Below are 17,059 nucleotides of genomic sequence, written 5' to 3'. Positions count from 1 at the left end.
GCTTTGATTGAAAACATGCTTCTTTGGCCTTAAAATTGCTAATTATTAATCCTTTCTTATCATCATTCGATGCTGTGATATATTTGTTAAGTGTTCTCAGGGTTTATAGGGCAGGAATGGCTTAGAGGATGGAAAGGAAGCATGCAAAAGTGGAAGCAATACAAGAAATTGAAGGAATTGCTAAGCTGTCAAGCCTGACCTCTTCATACTAAATCGATCATAACTTGAGCTAAAGACGTGCGAATGAGGCGGTTCCAGTTGTGTTAGAAAGCTAACATCTGGAGCTTCGAAATGATATGCAATTTTCTATAGTTGCCACACGCGTACACGTGACCTTGCGAAAGTTCATCGACGCATACGCGTGATAGAGCCACGTGCTGTACGTATCAGAAAATACTGGGGGCAATTTCTAGGCTATTTTTGGCCCGGTTCCAATCCCGAAAATACAGATTAGAGGCTGTAGAGTGAAGGAATCATGGAAACAACTTTTATTCACATAATTTTAGGTTTTAGATGTAGTTTTCTATAGAGAGAGGATTCTTAGGTTTTAGGATTCTTAGGATTCTTAGGTTTAGCTATTTTCAATTTTAGTTTCTCTTCTCTTGGTGATTTATTTATTTATCTACTTTAGTTTATGAATTCTCATGTTAGATTTGATTTTCTATTTAATACAATTTGAGGTATTTCATTTTTATTGCTTCTTCTATTATTTGTTAGTCATTGATGCTTTCAATTGGTTGTTTGGATTTTATTATCTCTTATTACTTTTCTATACTTTTATGTTGTGCTTTCCAAGTGTTTGATAAAATGCTTAGTTGGATTTTAAATTAGCCTTTTATGTTCTTAGCTTAGATTGAGTAATTGGAGACTCTTGAGTTATCAAACTCCTTTGTTGATTGATAATTGAACGTTGCTAGTTGATTTGAATTTCTCTAAAGCTAGTCTTTCCTTAGGAGTTGATTAGGACTTGAGGAATCAAATTGATTTCCTCACTTGACTTTCCTTCATTTGTTAGAGGTTAACTAAGTGAGTGCAATTTACAATTACCATCACAATTGACACTGATAATAAGGATAGGACTTCCGATTATCAATCCTTGCTAGGACTTTTCTTAATTGTTAGTTTATTTCCATGTTATTTAAATTCCCTGTTCAACATTTAAAAACCCAAAAATATACTTTTCATAACCAATAATAACTACACTTCCCTGCAATTCCTTGAGAGACGACCCGAGGTTTAAATACTTCGGTTATTATTTTTATTGGGTTTTGTTACTTGTGACAAATAATTTTTTGCATAAAAGGATTATTTGTTGGTTTAGAAACTATACTTGCAACGAGAATTCATTGAGGAATTCTAAACCGTCAAAAATCCGTTCATCAATCTTCATAATTTTATTGGTCCCAATTCGAACCCCCAAATTTGCAATCGTGACTCCGACTTGCCTCTGTGATCATCTCCGTCACCGGAATGCTGATCTAACGCAATGACAAGACATAGTAGACACTACTTAAACGACAGCATATTGGTTTCGCGTCCAAACCCTTTGGAAACCACATTGTTTCAATTTTGTGTGGGTTAAAACTTATGATCGTCGTAGTGAGAAGAAAGAGAGTTTTAATCCACACAAAACTGAAACGACCTGGTTTCTAAAAGGTTTGGGTACAAAATCAATACGCCGTCGTTTAAGTAGTGTCCATCGTGTTATGTAATTGTGCCAAATCAATATTTCAGTGACGGATATAATCACAGAGACAAGTTGGAGCTACAATTATAAATTTGAGAGTTCTAATTAGGACCAACGAAATTGTGAAGGTCATTCTGAGCATCGCACCAAATTTCAGGGGCCAAATTAAAATTTAACTCAGATAAGGATTAAGAGACCTAGGGAACAGGCCACCATTATGACTAACACAATAAACCACTAACATTAAAGAAACAAAACACTCGTTTTGATATTAAGAAAATGGTTTAGCTAATATTTTTCCTAAAAATATATATTAAAATTATTATCAATAAAAAATAATATTTTTCCTAATAAATAAATGTATTAAAAATTAAATTTTATACTTCATATGATTTTTTTAGTTAATAAATTTAATGGTATCCTCGAAACTAAACCATAAAAAATGTCATGTATGCATAAAAATATTAGCACTATTTAGTACCTATTGTTTTTAACTAAGGTTTTTTTTGCTCTTTTTGAATGGAATGTCCCAGGGAACTCCTTGTGCTGCAAGAGCCTAACATGTACATAGCATCTTCTTTTTAGAGTTACACACACACAGTGAGATTATGAGTTCGAGATATTGAGTTAAACTCCGTTCGCAGAAGAAATATTGATATTCTAATCCTATCCGGTAGGAAGGAAGTAAGCCAGTATTATTAGAATTCGAGTTCCCACTGGATTAGATTGTCTATCTCTTTAGAAGTGTTTATCTCTTTAGAAGTGTTCATTGACAATATAGGATAACCTATTTGTAGTTGATAGCACTATAAGAATAGTAATTCAATAATCTTTGGACCGAAAAAACAATGTGAATTTTAGGTACAGATAAGAGTGTTATTACTATCAAAGTATCAATTTTTCAATGTGGCTCTTTCTTTGATCTTAACAAATATGTCGTCTACATAGACTTTTAATAATTTTTTAAGGTGAGATGAGAATACCTTGTTTATCAACCATTGATATATAATCTCGGTATTTTTCAATCTAAAGGACATAACTATATAGCAGTAATTTGCCTTAGAAGTGATGAAAGATATTTTCTCTTGATTCGGTCTATACATCAGAATTTAATTTTATCCTTAAGTACTCATCTATAAAAGACAGGTATTTATAGCCCAAAACTAAGTCTACCAAAGTATTAATACTGGATAAAGAGTAAGGATTCTTTGGACAGGCTTTGTTGAGATTGGTATAATCGATGTACATCCTCTATTTTCTGTTTTGTTTCTTCACGAATACCACATTAGCGAGTCATAGTGAATATTTTACTTCTCTTATGAAGTAAGCTTCTAACAGTGCCTGAACTTGCTCTTCTACAACTTCTGCTCTTTCGGGGCTGAACTTTCGTCATTTTTGTTGTACAGGTCGTGAGCTCGGGTAAACAGCAACCTTGTGGCTCATGAGGTTGGGATGGATCCCAAACATGTTAGAGACTTTCCAGACCAAAAGATTAGAATTATTCCGTAGGAGCTTAACAAGCTCTTATTCAATTGTTCTTTCAGATTGGCCCCACGTTTATCGTCTTCCCGACCTCATTCCCGATCTGGACCTCTCAATTTTTTCTTCAACTTGGGATCTCAATTCCTCACGAATTTGGACACCTCCGAGCTCTATGGTATTCACTAATTTCCCTTTCACATACTCTCATAGATTCAGGCTTTCGTTATAACATCTTGTCAATTATCTACTGTGCAGATAGCAACGAAAAAAACCAAAGGTGAGTATATAAAATAAATATTTAATTTCTAAGTACTTCATACTTCTTTAGGCATCATTTTGATACTCGACTCACCTTACCTTTTAATTTCTTCAGTTACTCAACAGACACCCATCACTCAAATTGCTGTTGACCCACAACCAGTTGAGGAGAACTGGGATACTGATGAAGACACAACCCTTATGATGACAAAGACCAAACAAGGGAAAGGTCAAAGTAAATGAAGGTCGAGTAGTGCAACCCCCACCTCAAAGAGTTGGCGGTCCTATTGATATTCTGACGAGAGCTGAAACACCAAAGCTTCAAAAAGTTTGAACTACAACCTCAAAGGTATATACTTAATGATGTTTGTCTCTACTTAAAAATGTTCACAATCTCATAGCTTACTTCACTTCACAGTTGCATCTTCTGAAAATTCTTGGTTTCTAGACATTGGATCTTCTCATCAAATCACAAATGAACATTCCAGTCTTCTAACCTCCTCTGATTTTCAGGGTACAGAACAAGTAGTTTTAGGTATTGGTAATTCAACACCTATTGCACATATCGGTCATTCTTACCTAGTTTCTCTTGATAACAATAACAAATTTATTCTCAAACAACTTTTTCATGCCCCTAGTATCTCTAGCAATTTAATCAGTATTTACTAATTTACTAAAGATAATAATTGCTATTTTAAATTTCATTCTCATGCTTGTTATGTCAAATCTCAGGACACCTACCAGATTCTACTCTAAGGATGTCCTAAGGAAGGAATTTAGGAATTTGAAAGGGTGGCAATAGCAAAATCACTCATCATTACATCTAATCCAATTGCCTTGTCTGCTATTTGTCATGATTTTGATGTTTGGCATTGTACACCTAAGATTGTCTCTTTGATTCTCAAAATAAATGTAATATTTCACCAATACATATCAATGATAATGCCTCTTCCTCCTTGTGTAAATTTTGATGTATGTCTAAGATGCATGCATTGTCATTTCATTCTGGTTCTAATCAATTTAACCATCCTTTAGAAATGATTTACAGTGATGTTTGGGGTCCTTCTCCAGTCCTATCAGATCATGGATTCTCTTATTATCTTTTATTTCTTGATTCACATACTAGATATCTATATATTTACCTACTCTCTACAAAATCTTAAGATTTCTCAACTTTTCAATAGTATAAATTGTAAATGGAAAAATTATGCTGGACATTCCATTAAACAATTACAAACTGACCATGGTCAAGAATATATGTCTTATACCTTTAAGCAATTTTTAGCACAAAATAATATCACACATAGGTATTCTTGTCCTTACACCCACCAGTAAAATGGTAGGGTAGAAAGGAAACATAGGCACTTAGTTGAAGTTGGATTATCCATGTTAGCTAATATTGGTTTGCCTTTAAAATACTGGGATGATGCTTTCTTATCTGCTACGTTTATTATCAATCATTTGCCATCTATTATTCTTGCTAATAAAACCCCTTATGAGATGTTAAATCATAAAGTATCAGATTATCAATTCTTCAAGTTTTTTGGCTGTGGATGTTATCCACTTCTAACACCCTACAATTCAACAAAATTCTAATACAAATCAGAATTGTGTGTGTTTGTAGGCTATGCATCACATCACGAAGGTTACAAGTGTATGAATTTTCAAGGTAAAATCTTTATTACTCGTTATGTTTTGTTTAATGAAACTATTTTTCCCTATAGTTCAATGTTTGCAGCGCATACTCCTTCAGCTACCAAGAACTCTACTACTCTCTCAACTCTGTCATAGCACACCAATTATTTCTTTCATAGAACCTTTATTATCTTCTTCTCTTGGAAATCAAATAATGCATCATTCCTCAACACCTTATATTACACCTTTCACTTTAGAAACTCAAAATTCTGAAAACACCTTAACCTAGATTACAACCTCTACTTTAGAACCCCCTTCTAGTAGGACTGCACCTATTCCAATTCAAGAGATTGAGATAGTTCTTCCCTCATTATCTTCTAATCCCGCTACCAACCTTCATCCTATGGTTACAAGATCCAAAACAGGAAATTTAAAGCATAAGGCACTGACTACTAGTGTAAAATCCCCTTGGTTTGATAAATAAAATCCCAACCAGTGTTAAATTAGCCCTTACAACATCACATTGGACCAAGGCTATAGAGGAAGAAATTTCAGCCCTACATAGGAATCATACTTAGTCGATTAATGATCCCTTAAAAAATAGCACTGTCATAGGGTGTCGTTGGGTGTTTGCCATCAAGAGACATCCGAATGGCACCATTCTTAAGTATAAAGCAAGATTGGTTCCTAAAGAATTTCATCAAAGAGAAGGCATCAATTATGATCAAGTTTTCAATCCTGTGATTAAACCAGCAACTATCCGCATTATACTCACCATTGTTAACTCAAAATCATGGCCAATTTGATAATATAACTTTAATAATGCATTCCTCAATAGTGAGCTTCATTAAACTGTGTTTATGCAACAACTGCCTTCCTTTCCTCAAGGACAAGAACTCAGGTTTGCAAGCTTCGCAAATCCATTTATGGACTAAAACAATCTCCAAAAGCTTGGTTTGCTAAGCTTTCTACAACTCTTTCTCATTTTGGTTTCAAAAGTACAAGGTCAGACCCTTCTCTCTTTATTCGAATAACATCCAAGACAACAATGTACGTAGATTCTTGTACATGTGGATGATATCCTGGTAACTTGTGATGATGAAAACAAGATTGTTGTGCTCATGAATCAATTACACTCTTTGTTTGATTTAAAAGACATAGGTGAATTTAACTATTTCTTAGGCATTAAAGCCTCAAAAATTAAATCTGGATCATATATTTTATCTCAGACAAAGTATATAGAAGACCTATTAATTAGAGCACATATGCATGACTCCCAACCAATGCCTGCTCCTATGATTACTACCACTAAACTTTCAACTCATGTAGGAAAAGTCTTTGATAAGCCCACTCTTTATAGATCTATCGTAGGTACTTTACAATATACCACCCTTACTCATCCAGATATAGCATATACAATAAATAAAGTTTCACAATATATCCACAATCCCCTCTTAACATACTGGAAATGTATCAAATGAATTCTAAGATACATGGTTGGTACCAAGGATCAAGGGATCTTCTTTCAACCTTGTACTGACTTCAGATTATTTGCTTTTGCAGATTCAAATCGGGGCACGAACATAAATGATAGAAGATTAACCACAGGCTTTTGTGTCTATTTAGGATCCAATCTGGTCTCATGGGTAAATAGGAAGCAACATTCAGTCAGCAAATCTAGTGCAGAAGATGAATTCAAGAGCATTACAACTCCAGAAATAGATGTTCGCTGGATTCTTAACCTATTTTCAGAACCTCAGATCAAATGCACTCATGTTCCAGTAATTTATAGGACAACATTATGCCAATCTTATTTTACACAACAAAACAAAGCACTTTAATTTGGATCTTCATTCAGTTAGAGAAAGGGTCAATTGAAAACAACTTGTTGTAGTGCATATTCCAACAATTGACCAAGTAGCAGACTCCTTACTAAAACTATCTCCCTTCACAGCTTTGAGAAATTCAAAATTAAACTCAGGGTCTTATCTAAAAAGACCTGAGTTTTAGGGGTGTCAGGTATGAATTGGTGCCTAGTGCCTGTGGATCGGCACCCAATATAACACCCCAATTACCCTAAGCCTTACCTCTAGCCGTAAAGTAAAGGTTAATCAGAGGTTACAATGGTCCTAAGGCTTAGACATATTTATATATAGAAGGAAATATTATATTCTAAAAGCCTGATGAAGGATATAGCTCAAAAACAGGATTTGAAAAGCGCAAAATGTACTAGCGAAGATACTAACTTAAAGCACAAGAAATAAATATAGTATAGCAAAATATCATAGCATAATATCATAAGAATCTAGTCACAGCTCACAGAGTTTAAGCCGGCTAGCCATATATACAGACAACAAGAAGACTGTAGTTCGAAAGGGCTTATACAAGTTTTGTTCTCTCAAATAAAAGCCTCTAGGCAAAACAAAATACAAAAGTGAGAGATGTTTAAACAAAATAAATCAAAAAGACTCCAAAAGGTATCTGGATCCTCCGCTTCTGTCACCATCTAAGCAACTCACCGAGGTGGGTTACGACCTGCATCTGAAAAATACAACAGAAATATGGTATGAGAACCGGAGGTTCTCAGTATGGTAACAGTGCCCAATAATGTAAGATGTAAGGCTCCGAGATGCCTAAGGCAATCCTAGAACTTCACATCAAACCGATATTCAAGCTTAGAACAAATATAATTAATGTAAACCTTAAACAATAAACATGGTTTTCTAAACTTAAAGGATTCTAACTAATACTAATCACACCGCTGTATCCCACAGCCTTCGCCAACCTAACCTCCGTGCGATCCCATCGCCACCACCTACCTAACCTCCTCAATACCAGACAAACACGAGATAAAGGCAAGCAAGTAAAACACAGATAGTATTCATTTACAGCAAGTAATTCAAGAAGCAAGTAGGCATGTTATACAATTAGGCAAGCTCAAGTAAACAAAGCAAGCAAGCATATAGAAGATGCATATGATGAATGTCTGTCCTATTGGCTGTGATATCACATGTCGGTTATAATGCCAAACCCGACAAAAAATCCAGTCGACAACTCCCGGATTAGTCTCTCTATTGCGCATAAGGAGGAATAATTCCGAGGGATGAGTGCCCTACCACCTTCTCCTTTCAGAGGAAAACATTCTGAGGGAGCGTGCCCTACCACCTTCTGGTTGCCGCATGATTCCATGGGTTAGTGCCCTACCACCTTGCAATAAGAGAGAAATTGCATTTTCAGGAGGAATAATTCCGAGGGAAAAGTGCCCTACCACCTTCCTCTGGTTGTGAAAAATATGAGTGAGAAGCCCAGCTTTAACTCTCACATCCAAACATAGGCGGAAGACTGCCACAGCCCCTACGACAGAGAACAAGGCATATCGTAATCACATATTCAATCTCAGAGGCCACTGCTCATAGCACATTTCCACTCATACTCGTCACAACCATCATCAATTCATAAGTCCCATTCCGAACTCCTTAGTTCATCAGTTTCTCAAATTCGTTGTCAGCAATCACCATATTCACCACTCTTCGTTCTCTCTCAACCAACTCATCCTCACTACACCAGAAACCTAAACCTCCGTTTGCTAACTTTTCAAAGTAAAACCAAATTAAACCTCCTAGGACCTTTCCCATGTTCCAATATCCAAAATTGAGCCCAAGAGTCTTAAAATGGTGTCACAGAAGCTTACAAGCTTCCTGAGAAGGTCAACTAGTTGAAAACAAGTTTTAAATTTTTGAAACAGGGCGTGTGCATACGCACAGGGGTGTGCGTGTGCACGCCCAGGAAGATTTTTAAATTGTGCGTACGCACAGGGGTGTGCGTACGCACAGGTACAAAAATTCACAAGTCTGTTCACTCGCACAAGCTGTGCTAGCGCCCCTAACAGACTGACCTTCCCAACGTGTGCGTGCGCACAGGTTGCAATTCCTCATTGGTGTGTGCGTGCACAAGCTGTGCTAGCGCTGCAAACAGCACGCCCATCCCTGCCTGTGCATACACACAGATCTGTGCATGTGCGCAGGATTAAAATTTTGCAGGGTTGTGCGTGCGCACATACCAGAAATCCCGAAATTCTGCAACTTTGTAAAATTTCAGATTTTGACACCAAACTTTGAATGATCATAACTTCCTCTACAAAAATTCAAATTTTACAAACTTTATATCAATTTGAAGAGTTTTTGATGAACTTTAATTTAAATCAAATTTCAATAATTTTTGAAAACCGAGGCTCCAGTTATGATCTATCAAAGTTCACCAAAAATCCATTTTTACCCAAAAACCTCAAAACCTCAATTTTTAACCAACTCTCAATCCAAAACCAAATCAAACCATTCCAAACTCTAATTTCCATCATAACTCACCCTTTTTGTCACATTCCACTATTCATACCAAAATTTCCACTCATTACATTATTCTCAACTTCAAACATAAATTATATAACACTAAAATCAATCCTCCACCAACACTTTCATTAATCATAACTCAATCAATACTAAACATCAAAATCAATCTCATGTCATCTTAATTTCAATCTCTCACACCATCCTTACCAATTTCAACATCATGATTTATCAACATATTCCAAAAATCATCAACTCATCATAATCCACATCATTTATCAACAACTCAACTCTCACCTTCAATTTACCAACAACATCAATAACCATCATCAATCATCAACCATATCAACAAACCCTCATCAACAACAATAAATCACATATTCATTATCAACTTTCATAATCATTAAATACCAACAATCATCATCAAACTCATACATTCCTAATACCAAAACTCCATCTCATCATCACTATCATACAAGTTATCCCCAAAACATCAACATCACATACAATTAAACATACACCCAAAACATTCAATCTTATCTTAAGGTCAACTAGCCTAAGTTTCCAGAAACATTATATATTACATAAAGAAAATCGAAACCATACCTTGGCCAATTTCCAAACGCTCTAAATACCAAAACGAAGCCACCAAACTTGATCCAAAACCTCAACCAACTCCAACAAACACCAAAGCTCAAACTAACAACACATATATCACCAAAATCAAAACCTAAGGTACACAAAACAACTAAACACAAGGGTTTAGTGAAACCTTACCTTACCCAATGAGATTAGGGATAAAATCCAATAATTACCCGCTACTAGAGATCACCTAAACAAGCAAAAACCACAAAACTTGCTAAGAAACCAAACCCAAAAATTTGCAGAAGCTTAGGGCTGGAAACTGGAGCATGAAAAGAGATATCTTACCATATTTCTTTAGATAGAAAGTAAGAACTCGTCAAGAGCTTCGCGTGGCCACAAACGGCTGGTCAATCGGAGCTCCGGATCAAAAGTTATGGAGCTTTGAAGGAGGAGATGAATAGTATTAATGACTTCCTTCTCCTCTCTTCTCCCTATCCGAGTTCTCTCTCTCTCTCTCTCTCTCTCTCTTGGTGTTAAAATGAGCTTCTTTGGCTCATTTATTACTTTATATGAGTTGGGCTTGGGCCCAACTTGGGCCGGTCCAACCCGTTAGCATTTTTAGCTCGTTCGGCCCAACTTTGGGCCAAACTTTTAACACTAACGCCCGATTTTCCATTTCTAATATTTTTCTAGGGTTTTCGACCGTTTTTACTTTTCTCGCACAGTATCGGACAGACTTAAATCGGTTCGACCGGTTCAACTGCCGGTTCCCGATTTTTTACGGTTTTTCGCAGAAAACACATTTTCTAACTCGGAAAGACCAACTGAGTCTAAAAATCATATTTAAATACCCAAATTCTCATTCTAACTTTCTGGAACTTAATTTGGGTATTTAAATTATTTTATTCATGAAAACACCGATTCTTACACCCAATGCCCGAAAACCTGAGCCCAACACCATCTGGTGCCTAACGTCCACTAGCGCCTAGTGCCTATAGTGACTTAGTCAACAAAAACTCTTCTTTCAATAAGCCTGTAACTACCTTTAGTTATTAATACTGGTTTAGACTAAGTCGGTTATATTCAGTTAGGTCTTTGTATATAAATAGCAAGACTCCTCTTATCTGAATAACTTATAATCAAAGTCACGTTCTGTAGAATCAATTTCATTCTATCTTTTTTTTTTTGAAAGAAAGAGCTCAACACCAAAGTGGAGCAACTAGTCAGGATAAATAAAACAACCAAACAACTCCTATGTCATCTCTGTCATAGCCATCAACAACATGAGTTATTGACCATACCATTCTGTAGCACATGAAAATGATTGAGCCACGCAATCTCCAACTCCTATTGTCCTACTATGAAAGATAATCTCATTCCGTCTTAGCCAGATATTCTACATAACTGAGAAGAACCCAACTATCCGAATCCTGCACACCTCTTTTCTCACCGGCATCCATCTCCAACTCTCAAAGTGATCTTCCAAGGAACCTGGTGCAGTCCACTACTGTCCAAACTCAGATATCCAGGTACACCACACCTGCCAAGAGAACTCACACGTAACAAATAGGTGTTGTAAATTTTCTACCTCTTTATTACACAACACGCACACATTATCATTTTGCTGTAGAATTCCCAGCCTACATAGGCGATCCTTTGTATTGACCCGGCCTACCAAGACAAACCAAGTGAATAGCTCCACTCTGGGTGGAACTATCCCCTTCCAAATTTCTTTTGTAAAATTATATCGCAGAAGCTCCTCATCCATAGTCTCTTCCTGCATAATCTGCACAAATGAGTTAGTGGAATAAACGTCTTCCTTATCAAATTTCCACACCATTCTATCTTGCACTTCTGCTATCAATCTAACAGATTGCAAGACTTGAAGCATCTAATCTAAGGTATCTGTTTCCCATTGACGCAGTTCCCTTCTCCATTGAAATTACCACACCCACTCTATCCCGTCCCAGAACCCACAGTCCCCAATCACTGATCCTTGTTGGTTTAAAATCATGAAGAGTCTTGGGAAGAAGTTTTTCAACTTTCCCACTTGGAGCCATGTATCCTTCCAAAACCTGGTGGACCTACCATTCCCTACTTCTATAGTAAGCCCATCAATCATCTTTTGTCTTACATCTTGCTCTGTTATTGGCATTTGACATATGTCCCTCCACGGCCCACCTCTTTCTGGAACTTTCTGAGTTGAAAGCAGAATGTTCAGGTTCAAGTTATTACAGGAGCATACAATCTTCTTCCATAGAGGGCATTCCTCCTTTGAGAACTGCCACCACCATTTAAACAGTAGTGCCGTATTGCGGATCACTGCATCACCCACCCCTAACCCTCCTAGCTTCTTTGGTGCCTGGACCAACTCCCATTTCACAAGAGCCATGCCCGGTCGCCCATCATCCTTTCCCCAGAAGAATCTCCTTTGCAGCGAGATAATTTTCCGTGCAACTGCTTGTGGCATCTTATACAAGCTCAGGTAATAGATTGGCAGGCTATTAATTACCGACTTGATGAGTACCAGCTTTCCAGCCTTACTAAGGATTCTCGCTTTCCACAAGCTGAGTTTCTCCTCAACCTTGTCTATAACCGGTTTCCAAGTCTTTACCAGTCTTGGATTCGCTCCTAGGCTAATGCCAAGATACCTTACTGGCAAAGCCGCCTCCTGACAACCCAATAGCTGACACATTTGGGTAATCTACTCCTTTCTGTAATTCACTGGTATCAAGTTGGACTTCTCAAAGTTAATGGTCAAACCAGACATAATTTCAAAACACCTCAACAACCGCTTATAGTTTCTGATTGTCTCCTCCAACGGCGGGCAGAATAATATAGTATCATCAGCAAATTGTAAATGTGATAACTCTATATTATCCCGACCTACTAGGAGTGGAGAGATTCGACCATTCCTGACCGCCTCTCTGATCATCCTGTTAAGCACATCTACCACCAAGACAAACAAGAACGGTGATAATGGATCACCTTAACGGAGCCCCCTTTCCATTTTGAAAGGTTTCAATGGAGACCCATGACCAGAATAGAAATAGAAGCCATTCTGACACACTCCCTAATCCATGACCTCCATGTTCTGTCAAACTCCATTTTCTCTAGCACAATATCGATGAAGCACCATTTAACTCTATCATAGGCTTTTTGAAAGTCAAGTTTTACAATTGCTGACGCTTGCTTTTTCAGTTTCAACCAGTGCACTGTTTCACATGCAATTAAAGCTCCATCATGTATCTTTCTCCCCTTCATAAAGGCGCTCTGCGATTCCCCTACTAAGCCTGGCATAACACTCCTCATTCTTCAGGTCAACAATTTAGAGATGACTTTGTAGACACAGCCGACCATGCTAATAGGTCTGAGATCTTTTATCTCCTTAGCCCCAACGAATTTTGGGGCTAGCGCTACCCATGTGACATTCGACTCCTCTGGTAGAGTAGATGTCTCGAAGAAGCTTATCACAGCTACAGTGAACTCCGTTCCAATTTCATTCCAACACTTTTTATGAAATTCATGTTGTACCCGTCGCTCCCTGAAGCCTTAGAAGATTCACACTCCCAGACTGCCTCCTTCACTTCTTCCACTGACGGTATCACCTCTAGTGCTTCAGCTTCCTCTCTCCCTATTCGATTAACTAAGTCGTCCTTAAAACTCACACTTGGGGAATGCTCCAGGTGGTACAAGCCTTTATAAAAGCCTCGGATCGCAGCCTTAATTCTTGGTTGATTCCTTACTAACCTCCCATGAATAACCAGGGACTCAATCCTGTTATGTCTTCTTCTCGCCGAAGCTATATTATGGAAGTACCTTGTGTTTCTATCCATCTCAGTAGCATGCCGAGATTTAGATATTTGCTTCCAGTGCAGATCCTATCTCACATACCACTTTTCACAACACCTCACTAACGCCCTCCTCCTTGCCTCCATGGTACTCTCATACCGACCACTACTGATCATATCATCCACCTTCTGTATTTCTTCCTCAAATCTCTTTATTTTCTTAGCTATATTCCCAAAATGATGCTTGTGCCATCTACGCAGAGGTGTTGACAGTGCTTTCATCTTTTCTAAGAAATTTGCATCACCCAAATCCCTCCATTCTTCCTTCACCATCCTCAAAAATCCTTCATGTGTGAACCAGGAGTCTAGGCTACGGAATGGTCTTGGGCCATCAAATCTTCTGCTGTCCTCCATGATCAATGGGCAGTGATCTGATAAGCCTCTAGGACCTCCCCTAAGGCGCAAGTCCGGGTATTCGTCAAACCACCCCAAAGAAACTAAGCACCTATCAATACGACTACACGACTGCCCTCTGAACCATGTATACTTTCGATCATTCAGTGCCAAATCAATCAATTCCATGTCATTTATCCATACTCTAAAATCTTCCGCAGACGCAGACAAGCTACTCGCTCCTCTTCTTTCTTCCAGATGCAAAATTTCATTAAAATCTCCCAAACAACAGAATGGCACCTGACACAGCCCTGCGATATAACTCAATTCTTCCCAAACAGATGCCTTCTCAGCTCTCTCATGCGGTCCATACACCAGACAAATAGCACAGAAAAATTATCTTTCACTACAACCCCTTCTACACACAGCCACCTATCCCCCTTATAGCAATTATTTAGTTTAAAGACCGCCTCATCCCATATTAACAATAACCCTCCAGAGGCCCCAAATGAACCTACATACTCCCAACAAGCTCTGTTCCTTCCCCAGATACGAGAGACATCAAAATTAGTCACAGTCTCTCTCTTTGTTTCTATCAATCCCAACATATCCAACCTAAACTTACTTATAAAATTCTTTAGCATACTAATTTTTCCATTACCTCTCAACCCCCTAACATTTCAGGAACTTAAAATCATTTCACAAAATTATTACACACCTGCTTGCACGATTTTGGCCTGCTCCGTCGAGCTTTTTCTTTTTGTTTCACCTGATGCCTCTTCAGAGCAATCACTTCATTCTGCTCCTGTAAAATGGCCATAATATCCTCCTTATCACTGCATTGAGCACCTGACTCTACAGCTAGTTTTCAAGCCTTTTTGTTCTCAGCCATCTCCTCTTCCCAACTCTGCCTTTGTTTTTCACTGTGGAGACCAGAGCCACCATCCACGACTGCCCCCGTCTCTATGTCTGACTGTCTACTGGTAGCACTCTCATCCTCTTTGTCGCTGCCATGCACCCGGTCCTCTCTCCCTCTCACGATTTCCCCCTCCTCCGATCTGGACCCTGTACCTCCTCTCGAGAACTGATCCTCCTCCGATGACTTGTGACTCCGCAGACTACTAACAGCCTTGCCATGGACCTGCTCTCTCCCGCTGGTTCTTTCTTCTTGGTTCAGCTCTATGGCCTTCTCCCTTTCCTAACTCCACCGCCCTTCTTCTCTATCATCAATCTTGACTTCCCCAATGTTACCCCTGCCTTCCAGAAGTCTCTCCACGACCGCCTCCCATACGGCCTCCTCTGGCTCGGGCTGCTGGCCGCAACCCTCTTCCATGCCCTGCCTCGGTCCATCCCTTGCCCCCCTCACTGGCCCAGGCTCACATCGCGCTGCAGCCTCGAGCTGCAGCTGTTTTCCTTGCTGAGACAACAAGGCGGTGCTGTCCCCTGCCGCCGAAGCGGGTTGGTGGTGGCCTTCTTCCCATATGTGTCACGCGACAGGGTCGGATGTGGACGAAGCTGGGCGTGCCGCGAGGACGACTTCGTTTGAGAGGGGCTCCATCTCCTTCCGGGTCAGCAGGGAGACCGGGTCAGCTCCTACCCGGTTTGGGGTACCCGTGGGAGCCCTTATCCATTGGGCCAGATCTGCCCCCTTTGCTCCGTTAGCTGCTCTCCCTTGGTTACACTTAATGGGCCTTATATCTGCCAACCCATAAGCATACCTAGAGCCCACACAGTTTTGTTTTCCGTTAGTTTGATAATAGTCAATAAATATTGTTTCCTCTGAATCCGCTCCACCATTAATTTGAGAAGATCCCTGAGAATCCTCTACCTCCTTTAATGCCACATAATTGCCGTTTCTATACTGTGTATTTGAATTTTTAGGGTTCCATTCATTCAAAAATTCACATGAATTTACAATTTTGTCCTTGTCTTCTTCAACGAGCCTATTCGCCACCGTTAACAGCATTGCCGTCTGATCCCAAGCAACCTCCGATGACTGATGATGCTTGTTCATATTGTCCCCTAATTTTTCATTCTGCAATCTTCCACCATCCGCTATATTCCTATCCCCTATCACCTCAAAAAACCCTATCACCTGCTCAGTTTTTCGAAAAATTCCTCTCGATATACCTCTCCCCCCACTTCTCTGACAAGGACGTCAAATCCACTTGCACCTACTGTAACGTGAATCCACTCGTTGATCATATCAAATACGCACGTATCAATCAGTACCCAGCCCACGCTGAATGATTTACATGATTTACCTTTTTTAATCACATTACTAGTCATCTCTCCCTTGACTTTTGATACCTTACAGAGGTGAAAATGGAAGAAGAGGGGATATTTTTAGAGATTTTATAGCATTTGAAATGTAAAATACTTATATATGTAAACAACATTAGAATTATAAAATTTTCTTATGATGCTACCTTTTGAATGAAGTTATATCACATTCAACTTGCACTCTTGTTATTTATTGTCATTATATAACATTTGTAATTTATTTCTGAGTAGATTTATATAGTATGCACTTTATATCTACTATATTTTTTTAGTGATGTTATTATTATGTTTATTATTCCAAAGAACTTATTGATGGTATCATATAGTACTCAAATGTATTCGTTAACAATCATTTTTATTCTAAAATATATACATATTTATAGGTGGTACAATGGATGTTAAGAAGATTGTAGATGTGACAGAAAAAAATAATTGTGATAATTACTTTAAGTGGACAATGGAGATACATGGTTTAATGTTTGAAGTTCTTAAAAAATAAAAGAATAAGAGTAAAAAAGAAGATAGAGTCTTTTCATCTGAAGTTTACTAAAAAGTAATAGATAAAATTAAAGACAAATTCTTGGTGAATATTAACAAGAGTA

At 38.3% G+C, this 17,059-nt stretch overlaps 2 protein-coding genes across 2 annotated transcripts; both read right to left on the bottom strand.

Annotated features, from left to right (window-relative positions):
- On the bottom strand, positions 12,695-13,302 carry LOC107647353. The gene is made up of 2 exons (XM_016351431.1): positions 13,023-13,302; positions 12,695-12,939 (listed from the first exon to the last, which is right to left on the bottom strand). Exons 1-2 carry the CDS (start codon positions 13,300-13,302, stop codon positions 12,695-12,697), a joined length of 525 nt encoding a protein of 174 aa, XP_016206917.1.
- Positions 13,872-14,994, bottom strand: LOC107647354. Its single transcript, XM_016351432.1, has 2 exons — positions 14,893-14,994; positions 13,872-14,474 (listed from the first exon to the last, which is right to left on the bottom strand). The coding sequence occupies exons 1-2, from the start codon at positions 14,992-14,994 to the stop codon at positions 13,872-13,874; spliced, it is 705 nt and encodes a 234-aa protein (XP_016206918.1).

Source organism: Arachis ipaensis, chromosome B06 (assembly GCF_000816755.2).
Source record: "Arachis ipaensis cultivar K30076 chromosome B06, Araip1.1, whole genome shotgun sequence".
NCBI classification, from domain to species: domain Eukaryota; kingdom Viridiplantae; phylum Streptophyta; class Magnoliopsida; order Fabales; family Fabaceae; genus Arachis; species Arachis ipaensis.
Note: the sequence above shows the minus strand (reverse complement) of the source record. Positions and strands in the feature narration are given on the sequence as shown.